This window comes from Micropterus dolomieu, linkage group LG22 (genome assembly GCF_021292245.1).
Source record: "Micropterus dolomieu isolate WLL.071019.BEF.003 ecotype Adirondacks linkage group LG22, ASM2129224v1, whole genome shotgun sequence".
NCBI classification, from domain to species: domain Eukaryota; kingdom Metazoa; phylum Chordata; class Actinopteri; order Centrarchiformes; family Centrarchidae; genus Micropterus; species Micropterus dolomieu.
This window is the reverse complement of record NC_060171.1, coordinates 24,803,768-24,821,122: the sequence shown is the minus strand read 5'-3', so window position 1 is coordinate 24,821,122 and position 17,355 is coordinate 24,803,768. Positions and strand designations below refer to the sequence as shown.

The window sequence follows — 17,355 nt, the reverse complement described above, 5'->3', positions numbered from 1 at the left end:
CTCTTATCTCTTTTGAGCCGTCACCTGGGTCTTCTTTGCTTTTGGATTTTTCAGACAGCCCATTTAAATGTTTGCTCATTTCCCTGACCACCTAAATTAAAGCAATGAGCTCTGATCAGGCATGTTTCTTGCATCTGGCCTCAGAGTGGGTCTGACAGCCTTCCGCTGAATTTCCCCACTCAAGATCCAACACTACTGTCTCTCTAAATTAGTGGAACGATAATTCTATAATGTTTCAAACTATGGTAGAATACGATCAATAAAAGACGTATAGTGGATGGTAACATATTGTAAGCAATACTGTGTGCTGCGGCACACTGTATTGGAGATGTTGATTGCAGAACAAGTGCCCTAAAGATAATTACCGGTCTAGGGATTACAGTTAGTACTGAAAAACACAGTGTAAAATCTATTATCAGCAATCATCTCAGCCTCTCACCTGTAGCACAAACACAGGTGACCCGTCAAGCTCCTCTGTGACTGATCCATAGTACTCATTCATTGAGAACACGGGAGCCTCGTCATTCTTATTAACCACGGTAACCACCAAGGCAGCGTAGTCTTCCCACTTCCCATCGGAGGCGAGGACCAGTAGCTTGTATCTCTTCTGCTGCTCATAGTCCAGTGGCTGTGCAATAAAGATCGTCCCCACCTCTGGCTCAATGTCAAAAACACCGCCTTTGTTGCCAGATGTAATCTGGTAGCGCAGCTTGGCATTGGCTCCTGCAATTACAAAATGCATGATTGGGAAAGTGAAATCACTGTCCTGATTCTGCAAATTACAATAAGGTTACTGAAATCTAAAGGTAAAGCATACATGTAGAATTTTAAGAAGGAACTAGACTTTACAGCAGGTTGCTGCAAGGATCATTATTCCCAAAATCTCTAATATTTCAGTGTTGTTCCTTGTCTTGCTTTAAGCGGAAGCACTATCATTCTAGCAACAACAGAACGCCGTAACCACAAGGGTAATACACCTCATTTCCTCCGAAACCTGAGTATTAGTAGGTTTTCATGTATCCCTTTCTTGTTTTGATTACTTAATTAAATGGAAACGTTGTACCTCATCTCCTCTGCTTTAATCAGATACTAATTAAAAAAGGAAGCAGAAAAAAGGGAACATGAGAGTGAAAAGCAGCATACAGTAAAGCACTCTGATAGGGAACGATTTTGAGGCCCGAGAAAGGGTGTGTGTGTGTGTGTGGCGGGGGGGGGTTCTGAACTTCTCCACTGTGTCTCCATGGAGACCATCCAGTTGGTTTAACATTGGAATAGATTAGATAATCTCCTGGAATGAACAGTCTTCGCTTTCAATCATCCTGTTGGTTTAAAGTAGCTACAATCCCATGTAAATACATTAATCTGTACTATTAACACAACCCTAGCTTACAAAGTGCTCCGTGCCTCCCGCAGGGATCTGGCAGGCTTACAGCAGTCAAGCCCAGGGTGGGGTTTTTAAACAAGACAGATTGAACTTAGAGTCTCAGACGCAAGTGCAACAGTGTTGCAACATTAATGTTGGGGGTTGGTGTTATTCCATAGCTATTCATCATTAGTGCTGCAGTCCGGCCTAAGCTGCACCCCCGCTCACCATAAATACTTGATTAACAGACCTAAACATGCCTGATAAAGGGATCTTAGGCTACTGCTGTACAGAGGATGAGCAACTGCTTTATTGGTTAAATCCCGCCCACCTACTGTGTGGGAGCGTGTCACTCTTTTTGGAACATATGTGCTACAGTGCATTACCAAACACTCAAATGACTACTGCTAAATCTAGAACATCACATGATTTCAGCAGCATGATTTCCGCAGAGCTCAGGCCAGATTGGGATGGACTGCCTGCAGACTTTTTTGCAAGATGACCTGCAATGGGTCACTTATGCATACTGCTACCAATGCAGGTCATCTTGCAAAAAGGTGCCTACTTGGTGTACAACTCACTGACAGAAGGCCAAAATATTTCTGTTATTTCAAAAAAGAGAACCTGGGGAAAAATAAAGAAAGTGCAATCAGTAAACTTCTGTGAAGTTTCCAAGTGCCTCACAAAAACTTTTTTATTGGTTCTGCTTGGCTAGCTTCTTTAACCTTTATTTTGTGGGAAGTGGCATCAGTAAAATCTCCTTGGGACCTTCTCAGTCTGCTGCCTCATCAAGCATACCTTCATCCTCGTCATTAGCACTAACAGTGACAACAGCCAGGCCCACATCTGCATTCTCGTCAACACCGACTTCATACAGGCGCTGAGCAAAGACTGGTTTGTTGTCGTTGACGTCGCTGATGAAAACCCTCACATATGCTGTGTCTGCAAAAATGACAGAATGGCAGGAGATTAAACGACATAGCACACAAACACAGAGACACGCTGTCTGGGTGTATTCTCCCTCCATCTGTTTATTGATTCAACTATTTATTGTCACTGTTTAGTGGGGAAGAGGCACTTAACCCGACTCAATGTGCCTCATTGACATGGAAATAAGAAAAAAACATAATTTACAAAGATGTGCTGTAAATTACATAAATTATTCATTTTTATTTAAGAGTTTATTGTCTAAACAGAGGTAACTGTTTTCAACAGAAAGAATAACTGTAATGGGGCTAAACCTCTTCAACAAGCTGCTTTATTGCAGAGAGTAGATAAAGAACCTCTCAACTGGGAAGGTTAAATATTTATAAGATGACAAGCGTTTGTGTCTTATCGGTGCCCTCCTCATTTTGTTTATTTCTTTACTTAGAAAGAGTAAATTATCTGTTCACAGAACATATGGGCGACGTGTTAATTTGGAGCTGCTGCAGCAAGAGATGATATTGGTGAAAGGTGGTTCTATTTTCACGGCTTGTTTTTACATTTCCCTCCTCCCCTTGGTGTATCCCAGTGGTGACGCAGCGAGACAGGTAATGTTTGCAGAGGAGATGAGCCCTTCAGGATGAGGGAGATTTGTAGCACAAGACACGGCTAACGCTCATTGTAAATGCTAAGCAACCCTGGCAACTCCAGAGAGAAGGCGTTACTGCTCCAAAACATCACCCTTTACCACTAATTCCTCCTTCAAAAACATTTGCAAAAGACCCACTTCGGAATAAAAATGTCATATTACATCACTCTAGACTGAGGTTTTTATGTGTCAAAATGTCACCATGAGAACATGGTAAAGAAGACAGGCTGTTGTGGTTAAATATTGAACATCCAAAATTAAAGAGAGGAAAAAGAAAAGGTGTAAGAAACAAAAAAAAATCTCTGAGCTATTTTAACATGGAAGAAAGTGAGGCTGTCTGATCATGGCAGTGGAATAAATCAAATTCAGATTCATTTTTCAAAGTCAATCCCAACGTGTAAATGAATGTATTGTCATGCAAGTGCAGTCGTTTAAAACACAGCACACAGACACAACACACTCCTCGTAGATGAGTTTTCCGTATTACCCTGTGGGCTTATAGGGAAAGAACGGTGCTGCTTTCTATGAATAGGACGTTGCACCAGGCCAGAGGTCACTTCAAAGTCAACTCTGCTAACTCATATAGTTTCTTAGAATGTAACAACAATGAAAAAATACAATGTGTATGACTAAAAAGGATAGGCATGCACTAAATGTGAATGAACTGTCACTAAGTTTTTGGGAAATATGCTTATTTACTTTCTTGATTGGGATTGATAACCCTCTCATATCTGTAAGGTAAATACTGTATGAAGCTATTGCCAGCAGGCCATTAGCTTAGCTAGCATAGAGACTGAAAAAAGGGGTAATGTTAAGCAGCTGGCTGGCACTGTCCAAATGTTACACAATCTGCCTACAATCACCTCTAAAGCTCACTGATCAAAACAAACATCTTGTTTGTCAAATCTGTCTTTGTGCTAAAGTAACCATTCATACTTACCGTTAACATGAGTGGTCTCAATCTTCTCATATATCTTGGCAATGAAAACTAATGAGCATATTTCCTAAAATGTCTATCTAGTCTTTTAACGACATAGAGCAAAATATAAATTCATGATGAGTCTTATGCTAGATGAAAAATGTCTGATGTCATATTAAAATCCTCATAATTTCTAACCTGAGTTGGGCTGCTTGTTCTTGCCAGGTCGCGCTGACTCCTGGCCATCTTCTGACTGAACTTCCAGCAAATAGGAGCTGCGAGCCTCACGATCAAACACAGCCTCGGTGTAGATGATCCCGAGTTTTGGATCTATGCGGAACAGATGGTGGTCGCCACTGCTGTCACTCAGCAGAGAGTAAGTGATCTGTGGAGCAGAGGGAATTTGAAAATTAAGTTACCGTATTCTTTTGAGCACTAACCTGCAGAAAAAGCAAAAATTAAAAGCTTTGTAGCTGAAAATGTCAGGAGGTCTCAATCATATTTCCAGTCTGTCTTCTCATTATGGGAAAAATCAGGTTGTTACACCACCCTACTGTCACAGCCAGTCACACAGCTGCGATATCACAGTTCCCAACATCACCTTGACAACACCTGTACAAAAGCTTCACACAAGAGGGATTGTGGCGTGATGTTTAAAATGCTCCTTCTAGCATAACACAGATGGTTGAACAAGGGGAAAAAAAGTTTATTGATGTTAATGAAAGTCTCTTCTTTTTTTTTGTTTTTGTACAAATAGATAACCACAAACCTCTCCATTAAGGCCCAGGTCTTTGTCATGTGCAGATACTTGGAGAACCAAAGTCCCTATCTGGGCTCCTTCTGTTACTGAGGCCTCGTAGATGGAGGACGTGAAAAACGGCACGTTGTCATTGACATCTTAGGAGAGAAGAGAGATTTAGTAGCAAATTGACCATATGTTCATTTCTAGATAGTAATTAGGTAATACATTCTGCCTCACAAAAGCTTTAGCCTCTGTAACTGTGCACATGAAAGACTTTCTGAAGAAAAACACTTGAGTACAGCACTGTTTACTGTAACTGCTCACTTGAACTTTCTGGATGTTGTATTTCTCTACCTGAACAATCAACATTATACTTAAAGGCTAAGGGACAATCAAATGATCAACTGATCCTTTAGCCGAGGGCAATATGTTTGTCAAACCCCAGATAAATAAGTTGATTTTGTGTTTGACATATATTGCAAAAACAAAATGTCAGGTATAAACATCAAATAAATACATCTGACAATAAAGTAAGATATGTGTATAATTTGACATCTTGCAAATGATACTTGTTTTATCTTCTGAACTAATTATACTGACATTATATGACATGACATAATATGACAATTCATTTTATTACCCGGCAGTTAATTATCACCCACTAGAGTTAATTATATGCTTTATGTAAATATAATAGAACAGAAAATTACATCTTAACAGTTGACATTAATAAGAATTCAGACATTTAAAGTGTGAATAGTACAATCACACCTGTAATATTAATATATACTGTAGTGAAAGCTGCAAGAGGCACAGCAGCCACGTTCTGTGCTCGAACCCGGAGAGAGAAAAATGGTGTGGTCTCATAGTCCAGCGGCTCGGACACCAGAATGGATGCAGAGCCATCCTCGCGGTTAGGGGAGAGGTAGAAACGAACTGGCATGTTGGTTTCGGGAACCATCCCATCTTCCAAGTTATAAGTCACCCTTGGGTCACCCAGTTGAGAGGTCGCCTTGATTGTCTGAATAGGATGAGAAGTTAGATCACGATTTTGCTTGGATGAAAGCTGTAGGTCTCAGATTATGTTAAAGTTAGGGGGGAAAAGCAGAAATCTGCTCTGCAGTTTCAGCCCATGTGGCTGACTGACTCAATCCGTGTGTCACAGATGAGGAGTCACATCCCAGTCACCTCTCTTGCTTTAAAGGAGTTCAACATTTTGGGAAGCTTATTCACTTTCTTGTGAAGAGAAGATCGATACCTCTTCTTCAGATGACACGAAATGGTTAGCTTAGCTTAGCATAAAGCCATGTTTCCCAAACTTATGGTTGGGACCCAAAATGGGTTGCAAGGCCATTTTTATTGGGTTGCCAATTGGCAAAGTTTTCCATTTTTATGCTAGCTTTGCTAATCACCTCTTCATCTCTTCAGCTCTAGCTTCATACTTAATACTACAACTAAAACTACTACTCAAACTACTTTGATCTGCTAACCCACAAAAAAGAAAGTTATTATATGGAGCATAAAGGAATAGTTTTACATTTTGGGAAATGTGCTTATTCACTTTCTTGCCCAGAGTTTCATGATACCACACTTAAGGTCTGTGTGACTAAGTATGGAGCTACAGCTGGGAGGTGACAAGCTTAGCTAAGTATAAAGACTGGAAACAGGGGGGCAGTCTGGAAAAACAAACAAGATACACTGTGTTAACCAATGAGGTCTAAAACTGCTGGTTGGCATATTTTTAAACCTTGTACAGAGTCAAGATAGCTGTTTTTCCCCGATTCCAGTCTTTATGTTGGGCTAAGCTAACTGGCTGCTGGCTGTAACTCCATAATTAGCGATCAGATTTAGAGTGGTATGTATCAATCTTCTCATCTAAGTCTTGCCAAGACAGCAAGTGGATTTCCTAAAATGTCTAACAATTAAAGTGGTCGTATTATGCTCATTTTCCGGTTCATAATTTTATTTAGGGGTTGTACCAGACTAGGTTTACATGGTTTAATTCAATCAAAATAGTGCACATTGCTGTAGAACTTTTTTTCACCCTGTGTGTTGAACACTTTTAGCTACAGAGCGAAGCATCCACTTGTATTTCATCTTTGTTGGGAGTTGCACATGCTCATTGTTTTCTGTGGGAGATGATAACTTCTTTTGGGGTGGACTTTGGGCTTTTTCACATTGCAAAGCTATTAAATGCACCAAAAACATATATAATACAATAAAGGAAGGGTTCTCTTTGAGGTAGGTCAGGTAATATTTGTTCACATGTGACAGGCTACATTAGGTTAGTTGAAGCACAGGTTATGTCAAATTTTGATTACATTTATTGTGATGATTGATTATCTGTGTAAGAATTGGAGGAGAGTCAAACCTGTTGTCTGAGTCCTGAAATAAACGCTTATCTCAAAGTGAAATCCCTTGTGAAGACCTTGGGAAAAAAGAGATTTTTTGTGCTATCCAGATTGACAGCTATATACTTTTCACTTCAAAGGAGACATTTTCAATGGATTTAATTAGACTGGAGTCATGAAACCTGCTTAGCACATGCGATCCAATGTCAGCTTTCTCCTACAGCATCAAACTAAAACACGTTTACAGATTTTCCAGCGCACTGACAAGCTTTCAAAGGTGTATTTTGAGCACAAAGAGAACAACGCTCAGACAGTGCACTAATCCAGGGGAGTAAGCAAACAAACACTCAATTACAGCAACTCAAAATGGCAAGAGAAACCAGCTTAACAACATATGTCCTAATATACACAGTGTACCTGCAATCAAAGTTACATGCACACATACCACTATGGGTGTGTCTCTGGCTGTGTTTTCAGGGATGACAACACTGTAGCTCTCCTTCTCCCACTGTGGAGGCTGGTTCTTCACATTGGTGATGGTGACTGCCAGCTCCACAGAAGTGCTTTGGTTTCCCCCATCAGTCGCTATGATATCCCGCGTGATATAGGTTCTCTGCAGTCAACAGTAACAGTTCAGTCAGTGAAATTATCACCACGGTCTTTAGAGCTGAAACAATTAGTTGATTAACACATAGTCTAATATAATAACTGATAATGAAAAAGCAACTATTTGACGATAGATTGATTGTTTAATTAATTCAAAAAACATTAAAAACAACATGTGACAACATACTAGATTTGTAAAATATACAGTATATTTAAACAACTGATGTGTTATAGAAATGGTAATAAAGTGAACCAGTAGCTCTTAAATCATCTCGCTATAATCTGAGTAACATGGCTGTGTCACCAGCTTGCTCTGCGGCAGTGGGCCGGTGGAAACTGGCCATTAACAGCAGACAGCAGCACAAACCAATAATGTGTCGAGCTGTGTGTTTAAATAGACCTCTCTGTTATGTGAATAGGTGTGTAGTTCGTGATCAGCTGATTGGCAGTAATGACTCCAAGTTCCTGCCTGAACCTAAACTAGTTGTTCAGGCAGGAAATGATTTAATTAGGTTAAGAACAACAGAGGCAGCAGTATGAGCCTTACAAACCTTTATTGAGCTATAATTCAGGTTGCAAAAAAGCTCTTCTTTTTATTGTGCTATAATTGAACTGCTAGGAAATAAGAGGGTACATTTGACGGAGGAACTGTTCTTCATTTATGTTGACACTGCAGCGAAAGCTGAAATTTGGTCTTTACAGCATTTGATCCTGTTTATCTAAATTAGACAATGTGTAACATCAACATTACATTCACACCAGAGTGGAAAAAGTGCCTCTTTTTGCCCACACATGGTACTTTTATTTAATTCTAACCACTCACAGTAAAAGATAATGCAAGTCACAGTTATACCACTTTGTTAATGAAAAATGGCTCAAATAAGAATTCAATTGTTAACGTTTCAACCATCAGCTGCATTATTCTATCAATGCAAATCATGCCCTAGCGACTCTATTATTGTGCTGCAGTAGCCAGATAAAAAAAGAAATCTCACTTAACTTCAGAATTACATTTTCTCTTCCTGGGACAATCCAATTAATATTTGTGAAGAAGCACAACTCTTCCAAAGCTTGACACCAAAGAACAAAGATTGCAATCTGTGATGTCCACTGTGGACCCAGCAGCTGCTGCTTTTACAAAAAATGAATGACTGACTGACTTTGTGGTAATGTCCAACCAAGGCTTAAAATTAAATCTGCAGTAATCCAGTAATCAGAAAATATCCATTAAATATTCTGTGATATAGTCACAGCAAACATCTTGTCCACCTTATGTTTCTGCAGAGCTGGACTGTACAATATGTTGAGACTGCATGAGGCCGACTCTGGCTGTATCTCATCTTTGGACATACGAATAACGGCTGTTGTTCAATGGCCTATCTCCTTCAGATTCCACCGAAAGGCTGCTAATCAATAGGGAACTGAGCTGCACACTTTACTGTGAAATGTGGTGTCAAAATTTAGCACCTGTTCACTGTAGTCAGAAACTGTGATGAGAAAATCAAAATGGAACATGGAATGGAATATCTAAGACCAGCTGAGACATTCAACATTTAATGGAGTGCTTTTATAATCTTAGTTACAGCACAGAGATTGTGAGATGATTCAAATAGTTTCTAAAACCACTCTGAAATATGCAACAGCTTTGTTCAGAGAGGCTTTGGGCTTGACACTTTTCAATGCATGAAGTCAGTGGCAAAAATTGCCAGAGACTTCTAACACCGGTGTGGTAAAAAGTGTGCTAAATAATAAATGTCTCTATAGTGCTATAGCAAGTTTCTAGCCAAAGAACAACTCTTACTTTTCAATAAGTTAAAGAAGGAAGAAGAGCACTGATAGGCTACAGAAAACGACAGAGTCTACAACACCTCTATTCAGAAACATTTTAAAAAAATCGTTACATCACTGACAGTAAATCACTTAAAGTACATACATTAGTTTTAGGTCAATCTTTATGGCTAATTTTTGGATATAACTGAAATAATTCACATTGTGAAAAGAACAGGTTAATTTATCTTAAAGAAAGTCATCTTTGTGGAAATTTTCCCAAGCAAATGGCTTGTCGTTTTAGTTTTTGAGAAGGTGCCCTGAACTGATTTAACCATGCCTTGCAAATTAAATCACATGCATAGTCTTCCAGCCTCCAAATTGTTTCTGTTAATAGCCTCAAAATGCTGTCAGCCTCCTTATCAAAGTCTCAGATGATGAATCAAAACTAGAAAGCCTTGAATCCATTACATCAAAGCCGGAGTATTTAAGACAGACAAAGAGTCTTGGTTTGTGATAATTAGCTTGGTAAAAACCTGTGCCATTCATGTACAAACAGTCAGTCTTTTTTTTGACAGATACTGCGGGTTAGAGGATTTTAATGTACGTTTAAAATGATAGTCCTTAGTAACCGTGCAATAAACCAAACTGTAATCAAATATAACCACAGGAATCCCAAGCTGTTAAAATCTATTTTTAATAATTTGTTTAGCCTGAATTAGTCTCCCGCCATCGTCTTTCTCTGTGGTCTTTCCACATACAGCACCTCTGGGAGTGCACATACCCCAGATTGGGAATAGCAGAAAGAAGCACTTTGAGGTGGCTTATTCATTAACTTTGTTGACACAGACCCACAGGCCACCGTGTGATACAGACCGTGTGTGTGTGTGTGTGTGTGTGTGTGTGTGTGTGGGGGTGTGTGTGGTGTGTGTGGTGTGTGTGTGTGTGTGTGTGTGTGTGTGTGTGTGTTTCTTTTTATATACAGTCTATGGTGTGTGTGTGTGCTGAAAGACAGATAGGCTGCTAAAAACTGCTGACTGACCTGTGATATTGGCTGGTTGACGTAGACCCATCCAGTGACAGGGTTGACCCGCAGGTACTCTGGCTGCTCCAGGGACATGGAGTAAGTGATAGCTGCATTAGTGCCAAAGTCATCATCATGAGCTGCCACGCGAAGGAAACTGGTACCGACCAAAGTGTCTTCTCTGAGGAAGTCTGCAGAGGACAGAAATGATGTATGTGCATCAAAGAGCAGGCATTTATGAGACTGAGGGCAAAGCATGGTAAAGGTCAAGCATGAGGGACACTGGTTATTATGCAAAAATTATTTAGGCTATTAAAATGGTATTTTTTGTCTATTTCTAATATTCACACAGATAACCACTTCATTAAGCAGGGTATGAATAAATACATTTATTTATTTATAAATAACAACATAAAACCCAATCTAGGGGCATATTTATTGCATTCACGCTCTAAAACATCCTCAATTATATTAAATTACTAAATTAAAGTAAAAAAGAAGCTTGTACCACTCACCCTCTTTACCTGTGTGTGTGTTAAATGGTCCTCGTTATGCTCCTGCTTTAACAATACTAATTGTTGTATTACAGTTGTACCAGCATGTATAATGTTATCCAACACTCACATTCATAGCGCAGATTCTCAAACTTGGGGCTATTATCATTCTGGTCCAGTATTTGGACGGTGAGTTGACAGATGCCAATGAGCGGCTCCTCCGCCCAATCAGTGGCCGTTACTGTAATTGAATACTCTCTCTGCCGTTCCCTGTCGAACCGCCTGGCTGTTGCAATGACTCCTGCAGATACAGAACAAAAAACCGCCCCCCGCCAAACATACACACATGAATGCACATATATCCATCCATTCAGCTATTCCCCAATTTATCCAAGTATGCACGTATTCATGCACCCATCAATCCATCTAACCATCCACCCATTAATCAAGAAAACAAGTAAACAATTATACTTTTTTTAGGGGTAAGTCGAGCATTCCTTTCAAGTGAAGTGACTTTGTTATTAAATCTTAAGATGAAGAAAATTGAACAGAAGCCTTAAAGAAAATGACTGACAGAATAACATGTTGACTCCACGTGTTAGGACTTCAGAGCAGCTTCTCTATTTGTCTCTCCCTTCATTACCTACAATCTTTTTTATATACTGAAGAGTCCAAGCTTGACCTTATCAAATTAAATCGTGATTCACAGACTGGTTTTGGCATTTTACGCGTATTCTTGAGAGTAGTAATTTGAATTATGTGAACATTTCCTCTCCTCTCAGATCACAGTTGAATTTGAATGACCATTAGAGATGTCAATTACCATTAAATTTTAGCACTGTCTATCTACTATAAACTCTCTGTCTAATTGAGACCTATTTTAGCCCAAACAATCCGTGACTGCTCTACCTGTGTCTGGATGAATTCTGAAGGCAGGCATGGCGCTGTCTCTGTGCATTAGGCCATATTTGACTTTTCCATTTGCTCCCTCATCTGCATCCACAGCATGCACTTGCAACACAAAAGTCCCTGTTGGCTGGTTCTCCAGCACTGAAGCCTGCTCACGATATTGCTGGCACTGAGATAGAGATAGGGAGGGGGAGAGAAAGACGGAGAGAAAGACAACAAACAATAAACAATTCTCATATATGAGACTATGCTGTCAGAAAATGTTACATTATTGAGGATACACTGATCAAAGAAAATGTATAAGGTCACTACGAACACGCAAGGAGGTACTGTACTTTATAGAAGTTACAGATACAGCAGCCCACGTCTATGAAATGAGCTGATTTCTTTTGAAGAGCAGTGAACAGCTTTGTGTTAGCCAGGAATTCAATCCATTCCCCCTAATGAACATATGCCCCACATAAAGTGCTGCTCTCTGGAGTCTTTCTTTTATGTAATCAGATACAAATGCTAACTACTCTTTAAACAGAATGACCATGAGAAAAGAAAAACAATAGGCAATGAGGAGCAAGAACGAAAACAGTGGGAGGGAGATGGATCAAAGGATGTGAGCCAGCGATAGAAGGAACAATAATGTAAGGGTTTGTTGGACATGATGACACAGACAGTGTGGCCTGCAGGTAGCTGTTCATAAAAAATCACATAATATCAAACATAAGGTCATGCCAGCCCAGATGGGTCTGAGGCGTAACTTGATATTTAAACACATCAAGTTGCCAAGACTTCCAGCCTACCCGAAAGACCTCAGGAGCTCCAACTCCACATGAGTATGTCTTCTGCTGAAGTTCAAGTCATTCCTAATTAAGGAGGAAGTTAATTAAACAGGTATAGTATATTGTGATGATATTGCACTTTTTTTCACAAATTAATTGAAATCCCAATGGAGCGCCTAAAGATAGAGTGGGTGTGCAGGCTAATCAGAACTCCTGGGAAAACAGAGCGGAGAGAGACGGAGGCCAGGGAAATGAGAATGCCAGGGCAAGAAATGAGAGCTGAAGAGAGGGATGAGGAGAGGGAGGAAGGAGTGATAGACAGAGGAATAACTGAGTGAACTGAGAGGATCGACAGGCAGATGAGAGAAAAAATTCAACAATACTGTATAAGCACAGTCTTTGAAGGGTTCAGGTTGGCAGCGACAACAACAAACAAAACAATACTTCAAAGGAATAGTTAGACATTTCAGCAAATGCAATTATTTGCTTTCATGCTGAGAGTTAGATGGAAGGATTGATACCGCTCCCATATCTGTATAGTAAATATGAAGCTGGGGCCAGCAGCTGGTTAGCTTAGCTTAGCATATTGAGCCTGGCTCTTGTCTATAGGTAACTTATCCACTAGCAAGCTGTTTCCTCCTTTTTCCAGTCTTTATGCTAAGCTAAGCTTCCCATAAAACCCACTGAAATTCTGGCTTTTTTCAACCTGGTTCCCATTCTCATTACTGTGGCCATTCTGATTAATGGCTCTTGCTAACTTTGCACTCACCAGTTGTGTCTTAGAATAAGGGAAATGATCCTCACCGCCTCAAATATAGGTTTGTTGTTGTTTACATCATCGACTCCAACGATGACACGTGCAGTAGAGAAGAGAGGGTGCGGCCCGCCGGATGCATTGTCATCTGTGGCCGTTACATTCAGGACATATTCCAGGCCTTGAAGCTTGGGCAGGGGAGTGGAGCGGAGTCGAATCAACCCTACAAAGACCACAGACCCCTTCTATTACACGTTGTAAAACATGGTCTCTCCTAACACACTTACAACATCCATTCCATTAGTCATTAAGCAGGATGTTATTGCCACTGTGGCCTTACATGGTAAGGGAAGTGCTATCAATAAAATTACACCAGAAAATGCATACTGCGTGTTGTTGTTCTTGAAATCTTGAGTGAGATAGCCAGCGGTAGAAATTCACTTCAGAAACCCACAGAAAGGTAAAAATGTGATATGCAGACTAAATCCAAAAAACAATTTCACAGTGGTGATTTTGTCACATTTCTAATCTAATAACTGAATGCTCTCCTCTAAAGAAGCCCATCCAGCTCAAGCACTTGAGCAAAAACATAAAGTAGTAAGTGACTCGGGTTAGAAGTTAACCATGCTCAGCATATGCCTATTAGCTGTTCCTTTCTCCCCCTTTGTCTGATTTCATGTAACAGTCAAGATAAAAGGTGGGATAAAAGGATGCAGCATCTGAGTCAACATCTTTCTCGTCAACAGTAATATAAAAACATCAGAGGTTGCAGGACGAACAAGCAGCCTCTGATGTGGGGGAATCTCATTGAAGTGAGAGCATCGGGAGGTTTTTTATTCTCTTGTTGTGTTTCTATTCATCTCTTTCAATGCTCTTGATTAAAGACAACACGGCATGCTGATACAGACAGATGTGAATGCCTGCCTTTCCTCTCTCCCAATTTACTTGTGATCCTGGCTGCCCACAGAGCAGAGAAGCGCCCTGGATTCTAATGACAATGCGTGACGTTGACAGCACTGCACCACTACATTAAAATAAGTGAACTGTGGGATGTACACGGTAATTCTCCAGGCTTAAATGTCAACCTTGTTTACAAATGCGACCTGAGCTCTAGCAGCTATTCAATGAGCCGGCACTCTTCGTATATACAGTAAGTGGGACGAATAGTGGCTTTCCTGCACCCAAAGGATATCAGCCTTAGCATTTTCTTGCTATGGGGATACACAGAAAGGGTGGAAAGGAATATAAAAAGATGACACAAAGGAAAGAGGAGCCGGCAGAGCACAGCCTGAAGATTGTGAGCTATGATAGAGCAGTTGTTGTGAAATTGAATTGAAAGGGTTGGGTGACAAATGTCACAGCGATTGCCACTGGTTTCGGATCAAAGGGTAAATAAAAAAAAGATAAACTGTGCAGTCACCAATGCTAGAAAGCTCCGACACATTGAGAACATTCCTCTCCGTACGTGCAAAAAAAAGAAAAAGAAAAAGTAAGTGTGGACATTTCTTAAATAATGATATCGTTTATTTTTATGACCCCAATAACAGAAAGAGTGGCACTCGTTTTGAAATTATAGCTTTTAATATCAACTTTCAATATCTTTCCACATTGACTTTGAAAGTAGAGGGCGTTCATTGCACACCACTGTCACAGGAATGTATTAGAGAAAATTGAATGTGTGATTTGACGGAAAGCCTGTCAATTAAAAGTGAGGGCTGCAAATGTGAAGCCTGGTCGGAAAAATTAAGAAGAATCACCTTTCTGGCTGTCAATGATGAAGTTTCCTTCCCCGTTGCCTGCTGTAATGGAGTAGATTATACCATCGCCATCTGGGTCTTTGGCCAAAACTGTGGCGACGAGGGTGTTGGGGCCCGCGTCCTCAGAAACAAACGTTCGGTATCTGCAAAGAAGAACTCAAGTTTAACAAGCGCAAGAAACTGAGAATACAAACACATTAAGTCACAAGTCATTGATAGAAACAAATACAGACAGGAGATACAAATGATTTACACAGTCCAAAGTATCAGCAAGCTGATTAGACTTATGGTTGTGCCTTTTGCCTGTCACCATGATTTAACCTATCCTCTTAGATGGCCAGACCAGAGACAAATGATAATGTCTACTGGGATGTTGAAGTCATTGAACAAATGGTGCTTCCACATACCCAGCCTACTGTGGGCCATTTGATCCAGTGCCTTTTAAAATGTCAACAGTGATTTGCTTTCTCTGTGGTGCTGGGCAGCGAGATGCCCAGCGAGACACAGGAGACTGATATACCACTGTGGTACAAAGCACAACGGGGTGGAGATGAACTGCGTGACTTGGAGGACGCGGAGATGAAGAGAAATGGAAAACAGAGCAAGAAAGGCGAGAGAGAAGAGAGGAGCAGGTGACGAAGAAGGCTGGCACTGAAATGACAGGTGAAGTGATATGTGGGAGTGAGAGAGGGGAGGGGGAGGTAAAGAGGAAGGCTGATAGACAGAGAGGAGCAGGATATAAGACGGGGCGGCGTTCTCACGGAGTTTGGGCTGATTCCTCAGCAGAAGTCATCCCCTGTGAGATTTTGTGCTGTATCCTCTTCTAATGTGTGTGTATAACTATGTCCGTGTGTGTGTAGGGAGGGGGGGAGTCAGAGGTGATTGATGGTTTACAGAAGAACGCTGATGGGTGATTCATCTCCGCCAGCCGCGGCAGTCTCCGTGGCAACATGAGTGACCTGTAATCTGTCACCCGGCTCAGAGGCCACCTCTCCGCAGCTCTGTGGGATGAGACATATACACTCCCTCTGCTTTTCTTCCTGAAGCATCTCCCCACATCTCACTGAACTGTGAAGTTGTACTCAAACAGAGTAAGCCTGCCTGTCCGTCTGCTGGCCTGCATGTCTATGGGCTATTTGCTTTCTGCCTGTCCATCCCTCACTTCAATCACTTTTACCCTCTCTACATCTCATTCAGCCGTGAACTGAGAGGACATGCCAGGACACATTATCCTGGCCGCTCACATGTCGGAGTATCTCAATTAGCCTGAGTTGGAGATTAATTTCATAAACATTATATGTAGTATCAGTCTACCTCTACATGCCTGTCTTTGTTTTGTTTGTTGCCACTCTGTCCTCTTCTGCCCTCACAGCACTTATCAACATCTCAGTAAGCCACATTATGACGAAGCGCCCAACACACCCTACCTGGCAAAATGCCTGCATTTCCCACTATCTGTCTGCTGGTCTGGCAACAGCATTTGTCTGACCGCCGACAGGCTTCTCTGTTTATCTGCATATCTGACTGGCTGTCTCCTGTCTACTCGCCGTGTATGTTTTGGTATTCTCTTCTTGCTTGCCCTGCAGTCATGTTTCAGTGTGTTTTTCTCCTCAGTTTTATGTTTGTCTGACTACATCTCCACCTCTCTGCCCACCTGTTTGTTTGGCTCTGTGTCTAGCCACCCACTGAGACTGACACCTGACAATGCAACAAGAGCGGGTAACAGAGGTCTGCAACAGTCTTGTCGGTCATTGAAACATGACTGACAGGACAAGCTGCTTACTCGTTTGGGGGAATAAATGCAGCGGAGCCACAGTGACAGTTGCTGCCCACCCACTCACACAGCTTTGCCAAAAAAGCGGTCAAGGACACACTGGATTGCATCCGAATGTCAGTTTACTGCATACCTTTGGAGCAAACCTAAAATAAGCCCCAGTGAATGGCGAGTGAATACTCAATTTACCCTGGATATTAAACAAGAGACATTTTTAGCAAAGAACATACTATGAAAGTAACAATGTCAGATTGTGTATGTGTGTAATGTGTGAGAAGTGAGTAATAGATTGTTGATGCCAGATGGCTGTGATTAACACCAAATAAAATATAGTTTTTCTTACTCATAGTGGTTTTACTACAGAACTGTTGATGCAAGTTGGCCAGTATTCATGGCAGGATTCCCAGTATCAAATATTATTGTGACGAACAGCCTGAAGGAAGGCAGCTCTGTTATGTGTAACGTAACAACCTATACATCTGTGATGCAACTAATTTGTGTTGCTCAAAGAGCAAAGCTTCAATATAAAGGATCAGAGCAAGCAGAAGG

The 17,355-nt window shown here is 40.9% G+C and overlaps 1 protein-coding gene across 2 annotated transcripts in view; it reads right to left on the bottom strand.

The window, feature by feature from the left end:
• The window catches only part of si:ch211-186j3.6 (neural-cadherin), a 71,624-nt gene that overhangs the window by 32,506 nt on the left and 21,763 nt on the right, over positions 1–17,355 (bottom strand). Inside the window, exons 7-17 of one of the 2 annotated variants that reach the window (XM_046038681.1) lie at positions 15,033–15,175; positions 13,326–13,498; positions 11,749–11,917; positions 10,970–11,140; positions 10,364–10,536; positions 7,394–7,561; positions 5,369–5,618; positions 4,625–4,752; positions 4,054–4,240; positions 2,162–2,305; positions 440–723 (exon numbers count right to left, since the gene is read on the bottom strand). In XM_046038681.1, coding sequence (XP_045894637.1) covers positions 440–723; positions 2,162–2,305; positions 4,054–4,240; positions 4,625–4,752; positions 5,369–5,618; positions 7,394–7,561; positions 10,364–10,536; positions 10,970–11,140; positions 11,749–11,917; positions 13,326–13,498; positions 15,033–15,175 — 1,990 coding nt within the window. Of the gene's footprint in view, positions 1–439; positions 724–2,161; positions 2,306–4,053; positions 4,241–4,624; positions 4,753–5,368; positions 5,619–7,393; positions 7,562–10,363; positions 10,537–10,969; positions 11,141–11,748; positions 11,918–13,290; positions 13,499–15,032; positions 15,176–17,355 lie in introns of those variants that run through there. The other variant, XM_046038682.1, reaches the window with a different exon arrangement.